Source organism: Eptesicus fuscus, chromosome 9, assembly GCF_027574615.1.
Source record: "Eptesicus fuscus isolate TK198812 chromosome 9, DD_ASM_mEF_20220401, whole genome shotgun sequence".
Taxonomy (NCBI): Eukaryota; Metazoa; Chordata; class Mammalia; order Chiroptera; family Vespertilionidae; genus Eptesicus; species Eptesicus fuscus.
In genome coordinates this window covers 23585774-23604086 of record NC_072481.1, presented here as the reverse complement: position 1 = coordinate 23604086, position 18313 = coordinate 23585774, and the positions used below count along the sequence as shown (strand labels likewise).

The following is an 18313-nucleotide window of genomic DNA, read 5'->3' as shown; positions in this document are numbered from 1 at the left end:
TATCCATGCACTCTGTCTTGCCTTCTCCTACAATCATCTTATGTTCATACATGTGCATGTAGTTCATTCTCGTGGCCACAGGCTAGTGAGTTTGCTGATACTCTTCAGTTAAGACTCTTCTGGTTGCAATTGACAAAAACCAAATCCTAACTGGCTTAAGCAAAAAGGGAATGTATTGGTTCATGTCACCAATCTCCAGGCTTCCACTTGATCAGGGGCTCACATTTCTTTCTCTGGCTTGGCTCTGCTCATCTCCACACTGACTGTGTTCACAAACAAGCACCACACTTTTTTTGTACAGGTGGCTACTGTAACCCAGATCTTACCTCCTTCCAGATCCAGTTACAGAGGGACTGTGCCCCCTTCCCAGTGCCTGAGGTCTCATGGCATCCCATTGGCTCTGATTGGTCACATGATCATCCTCTAAACCAATCATTATGGCTTGGGGGAGGTCAGCCTAGGCTCTAAGTCACTAGCCCACCCGTCACGAGTTGGGAGTGACAAAAGCAATGGAGCCCAAAGGAAAAGTAGGGACAGTTTCCAGAAGAAAGGGCAGTGGCTCCCGGGGAGCCCTCCCCCTGATGCTCTTGAGAGGTTCATTTTATGGATCTTTCAGGCACAATCCAGGACGTATGAGCCTACGTCCCCCTGTGAGCCCCAGCTGCCCTGGGTCTGCTCAATTCATGCTGTGCTGTGCCCACTGAGGTTTGGCCTTCCCAGAAGCATCTGCTGTCTGATCTGCCTGAGCCCTTGGGCCTCCCCCAAGAATGTGAACTGTTTGAAGTCAAGGATTCAGCATTTGTTCACTCAGCAGATGTTGATTAAGCACCTACTCAGATCAGCAGTTTAAAGCACTGTGGGTACAGCAATAAACAACATAGATCAAGCCCTTGCCTCCTTGGAACTTATTATGTTCAAGTTGGAAAAGAAGTCAACAAATGAACAAGACTTCTGGTGGTCTTTAACATAGAAGTAAAGTAGGGTATGGGGTTGAGGGACTGTGGCTGGATGGGATTGCTATTATGGGTTGGGCAGTGATGCCTCTCTGTTAAGACGCACGGACACAGATACCTGAAGGAAAGGAGGGAGGGAGTCATGTGGATCCGAGGGAAGAATAGTCCAGCCAGAAGGTACTGCAAGTGCAAAGGCCCTCAGGCAGGAGTGTGCTTAGTGTGTGTGAGGAACATCATGGGAGCCAGTGGGGCTTGAGGGCTATCAGAATAGGAGGGAAGGATGGGAGAGGAAGTCAGAAAACTAGTGGGTGATGTTGGGGACAGGGGTGGGGAGGAGCTACAACAAATAGGGCCTTGTTGGTTGCCATTAGGACAGGCTTTTACCCTGAGTCGAACAAAGGAGTGATGTAATCCACTCTCAAGTTGTGAAAGGCTCACTCGAGCTGCTGAGTGCAGAATAGATGGTAGAGCGGGTTACTGAGGAAGCTGGAACCAGCGAGGGGCCTTCTGCAGGAATCCAAGTGAAAGATGACGATGGCTGGGATCAGGGTAGGAGTGGGGAGAAGTGGTCGGATTCTGGTATATTTCAAAGATGAAACAACAGGAGTTGCTGATGGATTGGGATGTGGGATATGAGAGTATGAGAAGAGTCAAGATAGAACCAGGTTTTTTGACGTAGGGCACTGGGTGAGAGCGTGGAATTGCCGTTTACCAACATGGGAGAGGTCGGGAGGAGAAGAGGGGTTGCGTTTTGGACACATTAGGTCTGAAGTGCATCATAGACAACCAAATGGCAGTGCTGAGCGAGGGGTGAGACGTACACGATGGATTTTAAGAAACAGATCGGGGCTGGAGGTTTAAGTTTAAAAGTCACCAGCAAGTAGGTCTTTTATTTCTATTTGTTTCTCAAGTTCCCACCCAGAACGGGGCATGATACAGAGCTGGGGAAGCTAATGACGATGAGGACATCACAAGTCATCATTTCTCTTTCATGAGCTCCGTGCTGAGGGGCGTAGGTGCATTATCCTGTTCAACTTCTTATGAGCCCATGAGGCAGGCACTATTGCGACCCTGGTTCCAGATGGGAAACGGAGATTCAGAGAGAGTGTCCGTCATCCAGCCTCAGAGGGTTTGCAGGGGCTGTTTGCCCATGTGTTTATGGGACCATCAAAACCATTGCCCCAGGGCCCTGGACCCCAGCTTCCTGACAAGACCCAGCACTGACCCCTGTGCATCCTTCCCTCCCTCTGCTGCAGCCTGTGACCAGCTGGCGCTGGGCGTGGTGGCGATCTTCGGGCCATCGCAGGGCTCCTGCACCAACGCCGTCCAGTCCATCTGCAATGCCCTGGAGGTGCCCCACATCCAGCTGCGCTGGAAGCACCACCCGCTGGACAACAAGGACACCTTCTACGTGAACCTCTATCCGGACTACGCCTCTCTCAGCCACGCCATCCTTGACCTGGTTCAGTACCTCAAGTGGCGGTCGGCCACCGTGGTCTACGATGACAGTACAGGTGGGTGGCCAGGCCTGACCAGGCTGGGGTGAAGGTGCAAGGGGGGCAGAACCCCAGGATCAGGCTCCTCACTGCTCACCCAACTCAGCTGCCCCTGGGGAAAGGGTCCTCCCTCACCCTCCAGCTTCACTCAGTCACGTCTCTGCTCGTCTCTGCTCACTCAGCCCTGTGCACACCAGCCACACACCCACTCACCGAGCCCCAGCCCACCTCACACCTTCCCACCCACCCGCCTCCACCCAGCAGCATGCTCATATCTGTACTCAGCACACTCACCCCACTCCTAGCACCCACACCTTCCCAGCCGCGCCCACACCTGCCTGCTTTCTTACACTCACACGGTTCCCTCTGTGCAGGCGTTGAACTCAAACCCACCAGTGCATGTATGCCAGCTCTGATGCTTACTAGCTGGGAAGCACGGACCTGTTTCCTCTCCTCTTTCCTTCCAAAGATTCAAGTCCCAAATGTTTCTTAGTCCCATCTCTTAAGAGACAGTGACCTTGGCAAGTCACTTAACCCATCTGGCCCCGTTCTCCACGCACCAAGCAAGAGCTACAGTATCCAGTCCGGAAAGAGCCCTCCAGCTCGCAGCAGCCTGCGATTCAATGTCAGCTCTATTACCTCCACATGCGGAGTGGGAATCAAACACTCAGAAAAGACATTCCGAAGTTGTTGATTTTGCTCAGGATTCGACCACCATCTATTGAGGTCATATGCCATGTCCTCTGCCATACCCAAAGCACCAGGCAGAGGATCCTGGAGGGCAGGGACCCCCACCCCTCTCAGGGCCTCCCGCACAAGTTCCCTGCCATTGAGGGGCACTCCTGCCCAGCTCCAAGTCACCCCCAGTGTTTGTGCAGCCCTGTAGGCTTATCTGTCTTTACATACCACTATGAATGGTTGTCTTTGAGCCTGTTTCTCCTTCCAGAGCAGAGCTTTCTGTGCCTCCAGGGTTTAGCCTGGTACAACACAGATGTTTATGAAGGTTTATTGAACTGAATTGAATTGAATTGAATTGAATTGAATTGAATTGAATTGAATCGAATCGAAAATCAAGTTGAAATAAACTACAATTAAATGTTATTAGGAAAGAGTGTGTTGGACACTGGGAAGGAAGAAGAAATGGGAATGCAGTTATACATCTTATTTTGAGAAGTTGATCATGTTACAAGGGATTGCCATTGGCTGGTTCCTCCCAACCTCAGGTCACCTCATGGGACTGGCGCACGGTCACCCAAACAAAATCATGGCTCTCTCGGCATGCTAGAAGTAGTATGCCAGCTACCTTTGGGCAATACAGATGCTGCTTGGCTTATGATGGGTTTATGTGCTAGTAACTTGGTCTAGAAGCCAAAGGATGGATCTCTAGTTTTGACCCCATTGCTAACATGCTGTGAAACCTTAAGAGGGTCACTTAACCTCTCTGGGCCTCAGTTTCTTTACCTGCCACCTTGGGACAGAAGCCCCTCATCTGCATGCTTTCTAGGACAGGGAGACGGGTAAGTCGGGTAATGAATGCGGAAGTGCTTTGTAAGTGAAAAACATGATCCCAGCAACATGATTCACTGCAGATATTTATTCCAACAACATGATTCACTGCAGATATTTTGAGAGAGATTGATTAGGGAAGCAGCCAGGAAGGAAAGCTCATCTCGGGCGAACAAAAGAGCCTCGTCTTCCGTTGGGTTGGCCGAGACGAGCCTCTGGGCTCCTTCGGGAATACACTGATGGGAAGGAGCTCTGACACTTGCTGCTGGAGAATGTGGGTCACCGACTATTACACGGGGCATTGCACCTGCTTGACAGGAAGACTCTGGTGAGCTCTGCTCCAGCACCCAGGCCGTCCCCGCCCTCCTGTCCTGGGTCCCCAAAGCCCGTGTGCCTGCGGATGCTGTGCGTGAGTCTGAAAACCGAGCACGTGGGAGCACAGTGTGCACTCTGGGTCTTGTGGGGAACAGGTGCGAGTAGGCAGCATCAGTCAGCCAAACGAAGGGGTTCTGAGATTCGCTTGGGTGGAGGGGAGGCTGGGTGTGTGTTTGCGGGGAGCTGTGACCCCCTTCCCTCCTCTGCTGAGGTCCCCTGGTATCCTCACCATCTTCCCCATCAAGTCTGGTATGAGGAGGCCCTGATCCCCATGGATCCAGCCACTCAGGACCCCAGAGCCCTCTCCCATCCCAGCCACCTGGATCTGAGGCCTTCGGGGGGCTGGACTCCTGATCCCACAGCCATGGCAAAGCTTGTTTGGGAGCCCTTTGAGAGGTTTAGGTCTCCGGGTTCTATTTCTGTCCTCCCCAGCGCAGTGACATGAAGGACACCAATCAGATCGCTTTCCTGACTCCAGCCCTCAGAACGGGAACAGACCCAGGCGTGTGTACCCGAAATAGCTTTGGAAACGGGGGCTCTCTGTTGGAAGGCATCTGAAGTGGGCTGTCTGTGGGGCGGTGGGGAGAGGGGGGTTCTGTGGAGAGCATAGGAAACTCTGTCCAGATAGCAGACACTGTAACAGTTGATTGCAAACTTTAATCCAACACAAACTAGTTTAAGCAAAAAAAAAAAAAAAAAAAAAAGGGGGGGGGGGGGGCGCGGGGAGATTGTTGGCTGTTGTAACTGGAAGTTGAGTAAATTTAGCTTCAGGTACTGGTTGATCCAGAGGCTTGAATAGGTATCATCCAGCCTTAATTTTCTCCCCATTTGGCCTCTCTGACTGCCCTGTTGGAATCCTTCTCGGGTCCCATGTGGTGACTCCCAGGTTCACGTCCTCCTTATTTGGAGTTGAATGGAAAAGGGGGCACATCTCACCATTTACTCTGGCACTGGACGTCACTCTGAGGACCAGCTGGGAGCACCTACCCTCTCTAAGCCCATACTCCTGCCTGGTTGGCCAGGCTGGGGCCACATGCTGAGCCTTGGAAGCTGGAGATGGGTCCTTCGTGGTCATATGGCCTGAGAGAGAAGGGGGTTGTTCCCCAAAGGGAAATCAGCGTGTTGTCATTGGGAGCGTGGAGCACACTGAGTGCACAGTGCAGCCAGGACTTTGGCTCATCCCGAGCCCCGAGTATGAGCAGGGGGCCAGCAGGTGGTGGTGGTGAGTAAGGACCTGCTTGGGCCCCTGGCCTGATGCTGGCTTCGCCCCTCCTTGCATTGGGGTTGGAGATAGAGAGAGCAGCCAGCAGGCTTGCTTCCAGGCTAAGCGGAGAGACGTCAGCAGGAATGAACCTTGAAATAGGGACGGAAATGAACTTAATTAGACCTATGCAAGCCATTTGTCTCTAGGAAGTGACATTTAGTTTTCCCTGGAAGTCCCCAGATTAAGTGGTTTTACAAAATGCTAAGGTGGAGGATGGATTTTTCAGTGTGAGGAGAGAAAAACAGTGAGTCCATCTAATGGAAATTTGTGTTGCCTACCATTAAGTGCCAGGCCCTGGGCTGGGTCCCCACAGCCCCTCATGATAAAGAGTTTGGGGCAGGACCAGGGGGATGAGATGAGTCCAGAGGAGGCTAGTGCTGAGGGAGAGGCCCCTGAGTTGGGGGATGGGAGATCTTGTCTGGACAGAACAGTAGGGGTAGGCTACATGGAGGAGGTGGATGCATTGAGCTTGGAAGGTGGGTTAGGTTTACTGAGGAGTCTGCCCTTGTGGGGAGAGGGGAGGGTGGGGACTGGGCACAGACACCACCTGGACCTACCCAGTCCAACTGTTGGTACAGTTGAGTGTGGAGCTGCCACTGTGCCTGCATCCTGGAACAGGTTGCTAAGTGTGGTTAAGAGAACTATGCCCCGTGCCTCACCATGTTGCAGGGGGCAGGGGATGAAGAGGGGATGGCGTCTGGTTCAGGCTCCATCAGTCTCTACATCTGTTCTGGGTTGGAAAGGAGCAGGTGGGCATGGTCGGTGAGAATCTGCTGTCCATGCCTACTTTTGAATCCACATGTGTGTATATGTATCTGTGTGCACACATGTTTATATACATATATACACATATATTATCAGCCCGAGCATATGCCCTGTCTGTATCGACATGCATGTAAACATACGTTCGTATGTGTACTCACATCTGTGTGCATGTGCAGGTATGTACAGTTGAGTGCACATCTCTATGTCTGAGGTGCTAGTACCTGTGTCTGGACGTGTGTGGCTATGAACATGCTCATGCACATATCTCTGGGGGCCACGAGTCCCGGTCTGCAGACCTGTGGCCACAGGCATGTATATGAACATGAGCCTGCAGATGCCTGTTGCTGTGTATGCATGTGTGTACACATGTCTTTTGTGCCCCGTGGTCTCTCAGGGCTCATCCGACTGCAGGAGCTCATCATGGCCCCTTCGAGATACAACATCCGCCTGAAGATCCGCCAGCTGCCCCTGGACTCGGACGACTCACGCCCGCTGCTCAAGGAGATGAAGCGAGGCCGGGAATTCCGCATCATCTTCGACTGCAGCCACACCATGGCTGCCCAGATCCTCAAGCAGGTGCGTGAGCGCTGGCCAGGGGATGGCTGCTTGGGATCTGCCTACCCCCTTCCCCCAACACTCCTTCCCCAAATACAGGCGTGATTTCAGCCAGACCTCAGTTTGACCCCCAGTCTGCCTCTTGCTGGCTGTACGGGCCTCTCTGAGCTTCTGTTTCACCAGCAGCAAAATGGACACAGTGGTTTGTACGTCCAACTTGGTGTGAGGATGGACTGTGACGATGGATGAGCAGCCACAGGCTTGGCACATGAAGGGTGCGGAGTAAATGCTGCTTTCTGTGCCACCTCTGTGCAGGTGGGAGGCCCGGGCTGCTGAGAGGGGCCTGAAGCCTCCCAGGACAGAACCCTTCAGGAAGCACCGAGACCTGGGGGTCTCGGGAACTGATCCCCATAGCACGCGGCGTTGGTGTTGCTCTCCCATAACTAGGTTTATCGAGGTTCCTCCAACCATCTGCTCAGCTCTGCAGCGACGGCGGGGGAGGAGATTGGCTCCCAGTCCTGGATGGGCCCCTGGTGCTGGACACAGCCCGGTGTGGCATGCTGGGAACGAGAGCCAATCTCTGCCAAACCTCCAAAGAAAGAAACACAAATGGCCACAACCCCTCTGAGGGTGCCCCAGAGAAACCAAACACTCTGATTGGAGCCAGTGCCTCGTGGAAAGGGCAATGGTGTGGTCCCAGGAAGCATCCCTGGTGATTGCAGGACCATATTCTGGGAGTCCTGACACATGACACCTCGACAAGCAGGTGGGAGGGAAGGTACACAGAGGGCAGGGGAAGAGGTGCTGAGCACGGCCGGGGAGTGGCTCAAGGACTGGGCTGGGGGCCTGCGTGCCACCCTTCTGTTGGGCCCACAAAGGGTGCTCAAGCGAATGGACGCCTCTGCCTTCCCCTGAGGAGGCCCCATACCAGCCTCTTCACCTGGTGATGAAGAAGCTCATTGGAGAGTCTGAATCCTTCTCCTGCCCAGAGCAGGCGGCCTGGTCATCCCCTCCTCTGTGGGTGGAGTGAGTGGTCCCTGCCTCACATGGTCGTGGAGGATTCAAGGAGGCGAGGAAGGGAAGGGCTCATCCTGGTGCCGCCTCATGGTCAGCACTGGTGGGGGCATCTTTAAAGTCGCCGTCCAGGAGACACCACTCCCCAGTAACCCCATAACCCCCACTCTCCCAGCCATCTGTGCCCAGGGCATCCCTTCTCCTCGCAGCGTGTGCAACAGTAAGAAGGACAGTGGTGACTTTGGTTTACCACGGAGTCACTCTGAGCCAGTACACGTAGCTCCTCATGTACCGCCACCCTGGGAAGTGGGGTCGGTTATTGTGCCCAGTTCACAGGTGAGGAAACTGAGGCTCCCGGGAAGGCCGTGGGCCCTCGGGTCACCCAGCCTGCATGTCAGAAACTCACTCCCAGGTCGGTCGGGCTTGAAAACGTCTGTAATTTAAAATGAAGATTCTGGGCTCCGCTGAACACCGAGCTAAACAAAGATAAGCGTGACTGCCTACTGAGGACTTCCCTGAGCCTTCCACCTGCGCGTGTGGGTTGTAAATCCCTAAGAGGGGGCGAGAGCGTGCGGCAGTTTCTGAGTGGACTTGACCAGGGACGGTCTTCGCTCAGAGCACTTTGTGGGCCAGCATCCTGAAGCGCTCCATGGACAATGCATTACGATCATTAGTATTACAGATTACAGGCTTCTCATACGACACACGCAATGTATATACTGTAGACTTCATGGTGGCGTGGATTCATTCCACCAAACCACGTGGCCTGCTCTGTGGTCAGCCCTTCCTGGGAGGCGGAGGCGGAGGACAGGCCCTCCTCTGGGGCCGGTGGGGCTGCAGGGGGCCAGGCACCTGGACACCTCTCTCCGGAGTTGTGATGCTGGCCTCAGCCGAGGGCAGTCAGGGCACTTTGAAAAGGCGTCTTGGCTTGTGTGGCAGGCCCAGAGACGCTTCCCACAAGACGGACCGCCAGGCCCTGCCCGCCCGCCCCCCTTAGGATTTGGAATCTTTGGAGAGAGTGGCCCGAGAGCGTGCATTTTATTTTCATCTGTCCCGGGCGACTTTGCTGCTCACTCCCGGGTGAAATCCACCGCTGCCTGCCAGCCAGTCATGCTTACGGCGTGGAGGGGTCTCAGAGAATATCACTCCGGCGGCCAGCCTCCCCCAGTCCACGGCCAATCTGTCCCCTGCCCAGTCCTCCCTGCGGGGGTGGGGGGGGAGGGGGCGGGGAGGGGCTGCTCGGGTGTTCCCTGCAGGTGCTGACGCTCTGCTTCCCCGCAGGCCATGGCCATGGGCATGATGACCGAGTACTACCACTTCATATTCACCACTCTGGTAACGTACCTCTGGGCCCCGGCGTGGGTCGGGGTGGGGCTCCCTCGGAACCAGGTCAGCCAGCGCAGCTAGAGGAGGTCCAGGCTGGAGCTGCCTTCCTGGGGCTGAGGTGTGGCCCCAGGTGAGGGCACAAAGATGTCTCAGCGGCCCGCCCACGTGGAGAAGTGACATTACATGTGACAAAGGGGGCAGGGGCTCTAGAACCTGCCAGCGTGGACAGAAGCCCCTCTGCTTACTGGCCGTGAGACTTTGGGGAAGTCATTTAACCTCCCTGCCTCAGTTTCTTCCTCTGAAAAATGGGCATAGTAATGGCTTCTGCCTCCTAGGGTGGCTGCGAGGACCCAGTGAGTTAATAAAGTAAATGCCGAGAGCAGTGCCGGGCATGAAAGAGCTAGAGGAATACTAGCTCTCATGACGCTGACCCTCGCTCCTAGCCCACCCTTCCCCACGCGTGTCTCAGGCCTCTCGAAACGACAGGCATGGCCTCTTTGGATTCCTATAGCAACCATGCCAGAGTCTGCCCGCTCACTGTCAGCCAGGCCAGCCCACCTGCGGGCTCCAGATGGGTCCTGTCCAAACTCTGAGAACATTTAGGGCCATTTAAACCCATTAGGATAATTAGCTGTGGTCTGAGATCAGCAGAATAAAGAGATCCCTGTGCCAACGGGGTACCAACACCCAGACACCCTGCCTTGGGTCCAGATGCCTTCTGACCTTATGGGCTTGGGATGGACTCTCCCGCCCAGCCCAGGTCTGGGGTGAGGGACGGCGCTGCTCACCGCCCTGCTGCTGAAACAAGCTCGCGCAGTCTGCATCAGCCCCGCCGCCACGGCCCTGCCGGCCTCCGACTGCGCTCCTTCATCCATCCAGCACCCACCCTGTGCTCAGCTGAGTACCTCAGGATGACTGGCACTGAGGCCCTGCCCGCAAGGAGCTCCCATCCTGTCCAGTCTGTGTCTCTATGTCCAGCTCATAGAGCAAGCTTGTGCCATCACAGGCCTGGGCAGATGTCCGTGGGGCACAGTGGAAAGAGATGCCAGATGCTGAGGGCCTAGTGGAGGTGGAAAATGTGATGCAGGCTTTATTGGAAAGGAGATGCTAGAACTTGGCCTCGAAGGATCAGTGGGAGTTTACCAAGGAAAAGCAGGAAGGGTATGCCACATAGAGGGAACGGCGTAGGCAAAGGCTAAGGGGCAGAGTAGCTCCTCAGTGGAGTGCTGGAGCTGGCTCGCTCTGGCTGATTGTGAGAGCCGGCTGTGTTCCTCTCTTCCCAACTCCACGCTTAGTAATATCACATAGACGGCTTGAAATTGGCCAGCGTGGGAGCATTCATACTACGGAAGTTGGCAAAAGCTACAAATAAGCATTTACCAGCACACCCCTGCGTGTCATCCTCTCTCCACCCCCACCCACTGCACCCCATACCTATGGCAGAGGTCTGGAGCCACCCTGCTCCTTCTCCTGATCCAAAGCTCAGACCTGGGGACCTGCCAGGGTGGTGTAAGGAAAATGGGATCCCCCAAGCTGGTGACTGAGACCCTAGTCCCTGGATTCCGTGCCCCATTCGCCTCTATATGTCTAGTGCCCAAATAGTGCCTGGTACATAGTAGGTGCTCACGAATGTCTGAATGAATGACTACAATACCAAGTAGCAAGTAATCAGTGAAATTATCAATATCTCCATCACAACAGCAGTTAAGACCTGGACTCTGGTCCTGAGGTATAATTGAGGTTCTTTCATTTCGCCTCTCTGTGCCTCGTTTCCCCTGCTCTAAAAGTACACAATAGCAGTACAACCCAGAGGATGGCTATGCCGAGCATTAAATATGTTGACATCAGTAAAGCACTTAGAAACGTGCTTGGCATTTAGTCTCCTGTATGAGTTAAATCAATTAATTAACTAAACTCCTGCTTATGTTTTCTGTGTACTCAGCATACTTCATCTCATCCAAATCCAACTCTTCAAGAGAGGCCTGGCTCCCCCAGTTTTACAGAAACATAGAAACTGAGGCTCAGAGAGGTTGCTCAGCGAGAAAGGGGCGCAGCAAGGATTGTTCCCAGCGGGGAGTGCCCGGCTCCATGCGCTCTGCTGAAGCCTGTGCAGCTGAGAGCCTGCAGGAATGTTCCCCGGCCTCTGGCCGGCTCCGATTCCACGTAGCTGGCTGTGATGGTCCAGGCCTGGTGATTGACACTAATAGGGGTAACGGCGCCTCCACAAATCCCAGCAGCACCCACACTTCACCGGTTCCAGAGCCCTTTCTCCACATCACCGATTTCCTCTTCACAGAGCAGAGTTTGTGCTCCCTGTTCATTGATGGGAAGCCTGGGACCAGAGAGGTTGAGTGATCTGCCCAGAATCTCACAGCAAATCAGTGATAGAGGCCTGGGCTCCGGACTTCCGGTCTAGCTCATGGCTGTTCCAGCCCACTGCCCCTCCTCCCCACGCCTCTCTGAGAGTCCAGGAGAACAGACCCCTCCAGGGAAGCACAGCTGCCGCCATGCAAATAGTTCTGCAGTGGAGTATGTAGGGGAGAGGGGAGCTACCAGGGTGTCTCCCAGCAGCCCCCCACATGCCAGGGCATCGGCTGTGTCCCCTGGGTCCCCTTCTCCTGCCCATGTCCTGCTTCCAGCTCCAGCACCCTCCTTCCAGCCCTGTTGGCTTACGTATTGCCCTGGTGATTCCGCCTCCGCCCCGCGGTCAGCTGTAGCTGTACCGAAAGGCAGTGGCACTTGGCATTTATCTCCTTCCCGTTAGGAAACCCATGTCACCAACTCTTCGTCTCTCAAAAATCCTCCCAACTTGCTTCTCCCCCGCGGAAGACAGTTTAATTACCCCAGCTGCCATTATCTGTCCCAGCCAGCTTTGAGCCTTTCCCAGATAACCCCGCGTTCACCAGCCCCAGCTGAGCCCCTGGTACATGGCATGTGTAGGTAAAAGCCTGGAGGTGAAGAAAGAATTATAATAAATTAATAGATAAGCAATCACAATTAATGCCACTTCCCTGCAATAACAGTTATATCACGGGGAAGATATTTTCATCTGTCATTCCTTAAGGCGATGTTTTCCGAGCTTCAGCTTCCACCCAGTCAGACCCATGGGGTGCTAATGAATTAGCCTATTATGTTATGCTGAATGTTTCTAAAAGGTCCCTCGTCGATACTGAATTCAGTGTGTCAACATTTGGCACGGAGAACAGCAACTTTTTGCCAAGCAGCAAGGTTGCGCACGGTTCGCTGTGTACAGCATTTGGGGTCTCAGCCTGGGGCGGTTTGGATCCAAACATGGGAGCCGGCCAAAGAGGCCTCTTTACCCGTGTCCTGTTGCCGCTGCCCTCATGTCACAGGGATGGCGCATTTGGTGTCACAAGTCCCACAGCACTTTGCAGCTAAGCCCAGGCTTGAGGGGACAGGAGGAAGGTGACCCCAGCACTGCCGCCCCCTCGCGCCCCCTCCCAGCCTCTGTGTAAGCGTCAACAGGACGAAGGTTGCAGCTGGAGACCGGAAGGGCTGTTGTCACCAGCACAGAAGCAGCCACGAAGCCAGAGATGTACCCTTTCCAGGGGGTCCAGCTGTCATCTGGTCCTAGAGGAGGGAGGACCAGTCACAGAGGCCCCAGGCAGGCTAGTGCTCTGGCATCTGGCATCGTTCAGGCCTTAGTGTCAGGTCCACACTGCATTGGAGAAGAGGCTGAGCCTGTGCAGGGGCAGAGCGAGGAGGGCGCCCCCTGGGGGCAGAGCTCAGCTTCTCTTCGTGGCCCCAGCAGGTCAGCTCTGGCTCCAGACTTGCAGACACCGCTTGCAAAACCAAATCCCTCCATCTTCCCTGACCCACTTCCTTCGAGAGTGGTTTAGGTAAGACCTCTTATTTCTGAAGCAAGCCCCTTGAGGGTCTCATCCTCCACCCCGGGGATTTACCAAACCATGTCTAACGTTCAGTCCCAGAGGGGCTCCCCTCGGGAGGAGGATGGGAAGCACTAGTCCCTCCACTCAGGCTCTTCCCGGTGATGGTTGGTGCCCCAGAGCGCTACCCGTGCTGAACCTTACTTCCACTTTGGTTGATGAGCGTATTTGGCTCAAGGGCTCACAGGGGAGACAGACACCGACATAGACAGTTGTTTTCAGGGGGGTGACATCCAGAGGCCCCGGGAGAAGAGCAGAAGCACCCTGACCCGCCTGACAGTACGTGTGCAGAGGAGCAGGCAGGGAGGCCAATAGGAAGCTTCCAGTGTGATGCCACTGAACACAGAGCCAGGGAGAAGTGCTAGCAATCCGCTCTCACAGCCAGGGTGAGCCAGCTCCATCCCACCGCTGACACAGACCTGGGTACACATTCTGTTCGCCTTCATGAACTTTATGACCATAGGCCGCTCCCCTCACCCCTCTGGCCTTGTTTCCTCATGGAATAGAGGGAATACTATTGAGTTCCCACTTCACAGGTGACTGTGAAGATTCAATGACAGCCCGGACAGCGTGGCTCAGTGGTTGAGTGTCGATCTATGAATCAGGAGGTCACGGTTCGATTCCCAGTCAGGGCACATGCCCAAGTTGCCAGCTTGATCCCCAGTGTGGGGCATGCAGGAGGCAGCCAATCGATGATTCTCATCATTGATGGTTCTCTCTCTCTCTCTCTCCCTCTCCCTTCCTTTCTGAAATCAATAAAAATATTTTTTAAATATTTTTAAAAGATTTGATTATATACTCCAGTGCAGGATTGAGCATAGTGAGTACCATCCACTTCCACCGATATTAAGGCCATATAGACACCCTTTGACCAGTTCAGTAGCCATCTCCCATTTGCTCAACACCCTGCATCCTGCTCCCACCCAGCCCCTTCCCCAGCCCCCATCCTGGCCTAGAATCAGGGCCGTATTTGTTTGGGCAAGGCTGGGACTCCACTGTCTAAGCCTCTCCCCTACTCCCTAACCTTCCAAGAGGAAATTAACACAATGCCTTCCAGAAAGAGGCCATTTGGGGGGTTGGGGAAGAACAGAATGAGTTTAGCATCGATTAGGAAGATCTCAGAGACCACAGGCAGCCAGCACAGGGTAAGAGCTGCTCAGTGGCTCCAGGTTGTATCACTCATCATCTTCCCCTGAGCCATCATCCCCTTAACCAGAGCTGGGACCGTGGTGGGGCTGGGTGCTCCCCCCGATGTCTGTACCACGGAGAGGCATGGCCAGGGTTCCGGCCACCCTCCCAGCATGTGATGAAGCGACTAAGCCCGAGGACCCACGAGCAAGGCCGGCGAGGGGAGAGTGTGGGGAAGAACAGACAATAGATGAGGAGGAGCTCAGACAATGACCTTTAGACTCAGTTTCCCCACCAGTGGGATGGGACCAACCTTGAGTGTCAAAGTCTATTTTTTCAAACAGTTAAAAACATAGACTATAGAAGGAAACATGTGGCAAAGATGCAATCCACTCATTAACAAGGGCAGCAGGAGGATGGCAGGATGGCAGTGTTGGCTCAAAGAGCCAGTGAGGGGCTAGTGCTTGGGTACTTGATGAGAAAAAGCATAGAATAAGGCTGCTAGGTCAGATACAAAACGGATTAACGTCCTGCAGGGCCATAAAACCACAACCGTGGCGATTATCCTTTTTATGGACAAAGTCTACAAGTGAACCCAGAGTCTGGGCCTTGACCCAGTAGCTGAGAATGAAGGCACCCCCAGGTGTGGTCTCAGGGAGAATCGCACAATCCCAGGTGGGCAGGTAAACCATGTTTCCATGCTGCTCTCCTGCCTTATTTCCAAGTTTGGGGTAAGTGTCTGCTCTGAGGACAGAGTTCTGCTCTGCTCCTCATGCTACCACCCCCCAAACACCACCTCTTTTCAGCTAAGCACCCGACTTCTCCCTCTGTGTCTGCTCCCCCCTCCCCGGAGCTGCGGGGCGGGGGGGGGGGGGGCTGGAGCTGGGCTCCCCCATGCATTCAGGCCTGTTTCCCTGGCCCTTAGGCAAGGGCCTGCCCACGCACCAGCCTGGACATGACCTGGCCCCCAGACAGAAAGGCTGGCCACCGTCACTGCTCCCAGGAGGCAGGGGTGAGGATGGAGCCTGTGGTGTGGGGGGCCAGGGGAGAGAAGAGGCCAAGGGCAGCTGTACTCTGAGTCCCTGGCAGAAGTCTTTTAAAAATACTCTCCTTTGGGGAATAAAATCCTTCCTGCAGCCTCACTCAGGGTAACGTGGAGATGCCCAGACCCAGCAGCACAAAGTGGGCCTCCCCCATCGGAGGAAATGACCATCCTGACTGTTATAAGCTACTGTTGGAGGCCGGGCATTGGGCATGAACTGCTGCACCTGGTCCTATAAAGGAGGCAGATGAAGAAATGGTCAAAGCAGCTTGCTCGAGGCCCGACAGTGAACACGTGGGGTCAGCTACCAGGCAGACAGGGGTTCCTGTCGACTCCAAGTGCAGTGCTCCCATGGGGCTCCCTCACCCCTGGCCTCCGCTCCCCGGGCCCTGCAGGGAGTTGCAGCGAGGGCTCTGCTCTGGGGGACAGCAGGGAGCGTGGGCAGTGGGCTGGAGCTTACAGCAGACACACCTTTATTTCCACGAACCTCTCTCTGTCAGGATCTTTATGCGCTAGACCTGGAGCCCTACCGCTACTCGGGGGTCAATCTGACAGGGTTCCGGATCCTCAATGTGGACAACCCCCACGTCTCGGCCATCGTGGAGAAGTGGTCCATGGAGCGGCTACAGGCAGCCCCCCGGGCCGAGTCCGGGCTGCTGGATGGTGTGATGATGGTACGGCAGCAGGGGGGGCCAGGCCAGGGCTCCCCTTTCCCTTCGCCTTTCTCCCTCCTTCCCTTCCTTCCTCCCTCCCATCCCTCCCATCCCTCCTTCTACTTCTCCTCCTTCCCTGTTTCTTACTTCCCTCCTACCAACCCCCTTCTTAGGTCAGCAGGACCTTAGGCTAGGGGCCAGGACACAAGGGAGTCAGACATAGACCATCCCAGGTTGGGAGCACAGACATGTCAACAGCTGGTTACAGAGAGCTGGAATAGCTCAGTGGATCTTGGGGTGACCAGCAGAGGCTGGGGAGGCGGGAAGGAGATGGTGTGGGAGCCAAACAGCAGCAGGGCATGGGGATGGGGCAGAGGGACTGCTCAAAGGTCTGAGCTGCAAGGATATCAGGTGTCTGCAGAGCAGCAGGGTCACCCAAGCCTGGCCTCTCACCAGGACCCCGTGTGCCTGGGGGAGCGGGGGAGTGGGGGAGGGCATAAGGCAGAGGGAGCAGAGAACTCGGAGTCTGTTCTCAGGCAGGCCCTGCGCCCTCCCTCCAGACCGACGCCGCCTTGCTGTATGACGCCGTGCACATCGTGTCCGTGTGCTACCAGCGGGCACCCCAGATGACCGTGAATTCCCTGCAGTGCCACCGGCACAAGGCGTGGCGCTTCGGCGGCCGCTTCATGAATTTCATCAAGGAGGTAAGTGCACCCCACAACTCCCACCGGGGCCATCTCCCCAGAGGTTGTTGGTGCTGCAGAGCCGTCAAGGGCCCAGGTTTGGGAGTCAGGTTCAATGTTCAGTCCACCTGAACTTGGGCAAGCTGCCTTACATCTCTGAGCCTCAGTTTCCTTGAGTGAAAATAGCCATGATAGGACCAATCTTACAGGGTGATGGAGAGGCTGTCCTTGGCACGTCGTAGGTGCTCAGGGGGTGGTCAGCATTGCCAGCTGGACACAGCACGGGCTTCAAGTACAACAGGTGAGGGCTTTGCCTCGGGCTGTGTGACCTTGGGCAAACTCAGGAACCGTGCTGGGCATCGGTGGTCTCGTCTGTACAATGCGGTGCAGAGGTGAAAGGTGACCACGTCGGAGGCGCTCCGTGCAGTGCAGGAGGCAGAGGAGGCTCGGTGAATAGCAGCCCCCCCCCCAAACTCCTCTTAACGTCATGGGCCCACCAGCCAACTTCCCAGCCAGGGTCCCCATCGGGACCGGCTCTCCAGGCACCACGGCGACTGTGGAGAAGTCCCACCCACGGAGCTGATTCCAAGGAACCAGAGAGCCGCAGGCTGTCCTGCTGCTGCGAAGGTGGCCGTGGAAAGACACGGTGCCTGCTTCAGTCCCAAAGGGCTCGCTCCAGCACCGCTGTCCTGTAAACTGTGGAGGGCCGTTTATTGTTCGCATTTTACCGATGGAGGAAGCTAAGGTCTGGGCTTGCACCCTGGCTCATCCCAACAGGCTAAGTGACTTTGGCCGAGATGACTTAACTCTTAGATCCTCAGTTTCCTCGGCTGTGTCCTGAAGATAGTAAGATTGTGTGCTACAAGCGTTGTTGGGAAGGCAATGGAAAACTATGCACAAAGCCCCCCGGGGCGGGCACAGTCAGGTCCCAGTATACGGTAGATGAGGAAGGTTTCGGCGGGGGGGACGAGGTCTGGGCAGGGAGATCCTGGGTCAGAGAGAGTGACCGTGTCCAGGGCAACACCAAGTGCACTTAGGGCTGCAGGAGGGTTCTGTATAGACCAGGGGTCCTCAAAACTTTTTCAACGGGGCCAGTTCACTGTCCCTCAGACCATTGGAGGGGAGTCGGAGAGTGCAGCCCACATTCCACACATGCGCACTGCGGGCCCGGGGTGAATCGGCTGCTAAGCAGGACAGGCAGCGGCGGCGAAAACACCAGGCGGGCCGCATAAATGTCCTCGGCGGGCCGCATGTGGCCCGCGGGCCGTAGTTGAGGACCCCTGGTATAGACCATCCCTTTGCAGCAACCACAATGGACCAGAAATGAAGCCAGCTGCCTTGGGAGTTCATTTATTCAACAGATACCTGTGTGGGCCTGCGGGGTGCCAGGCAGGGAGCTAAAGCAGACGAGCCCCGCGCTCTCAGAGCTCGCGCCCAGGCGGACGTCCATCACATCATCGCGTTAATGCCTGTATCCCTTCCCCACGAGGAAGGCAGCGCTGTGAGGGTGAAGAGCGAGGGAAGCCACCACCCTCAGTGGCAGGGCTGCTTTCCCGGAGGCCCCGCCCTCCCTCCTGGGACTGCTTGGGATGAGGCCAGTGACGGCGCCTCCTGCGTTTCAGAATGACGCTAACGGGAACGTGGA

The 18313-nt window shown here is 55.4% G+C and overlaps 1 protein-coding gene across 1 annotated transcript in view; it reads left to right on the top strand.

Annotated features, from left to right (window-relative positions):
* Positions 1-18313, top strand: part of GRIK3 (glutamate ionotropic receptor kainate type subunit 3) — a 196680-nt gene that overhangs the window by 132363 nt on the left and 46004 nt on the right. The window contains exons 3-7 of the mRNA XM_008151137.3: positions 2210-2467; positions 6754-6935; positions 9210-9263; positions 15833-16006; positions 16546-16689. Coding sequence (XP_008149359.1) covers positions 2210-2467; positions 6754-6935; positions 9210-9263; positions 15833-16006; positions 16546-16689 — 812 coding nt within the window. The remainder of the gene's footprint in view (positions 1-2209; positions 2468-6753; positions 6936-9209; positions 9264-15832; positions 16007-16545; positions 16690-18313) is intronic.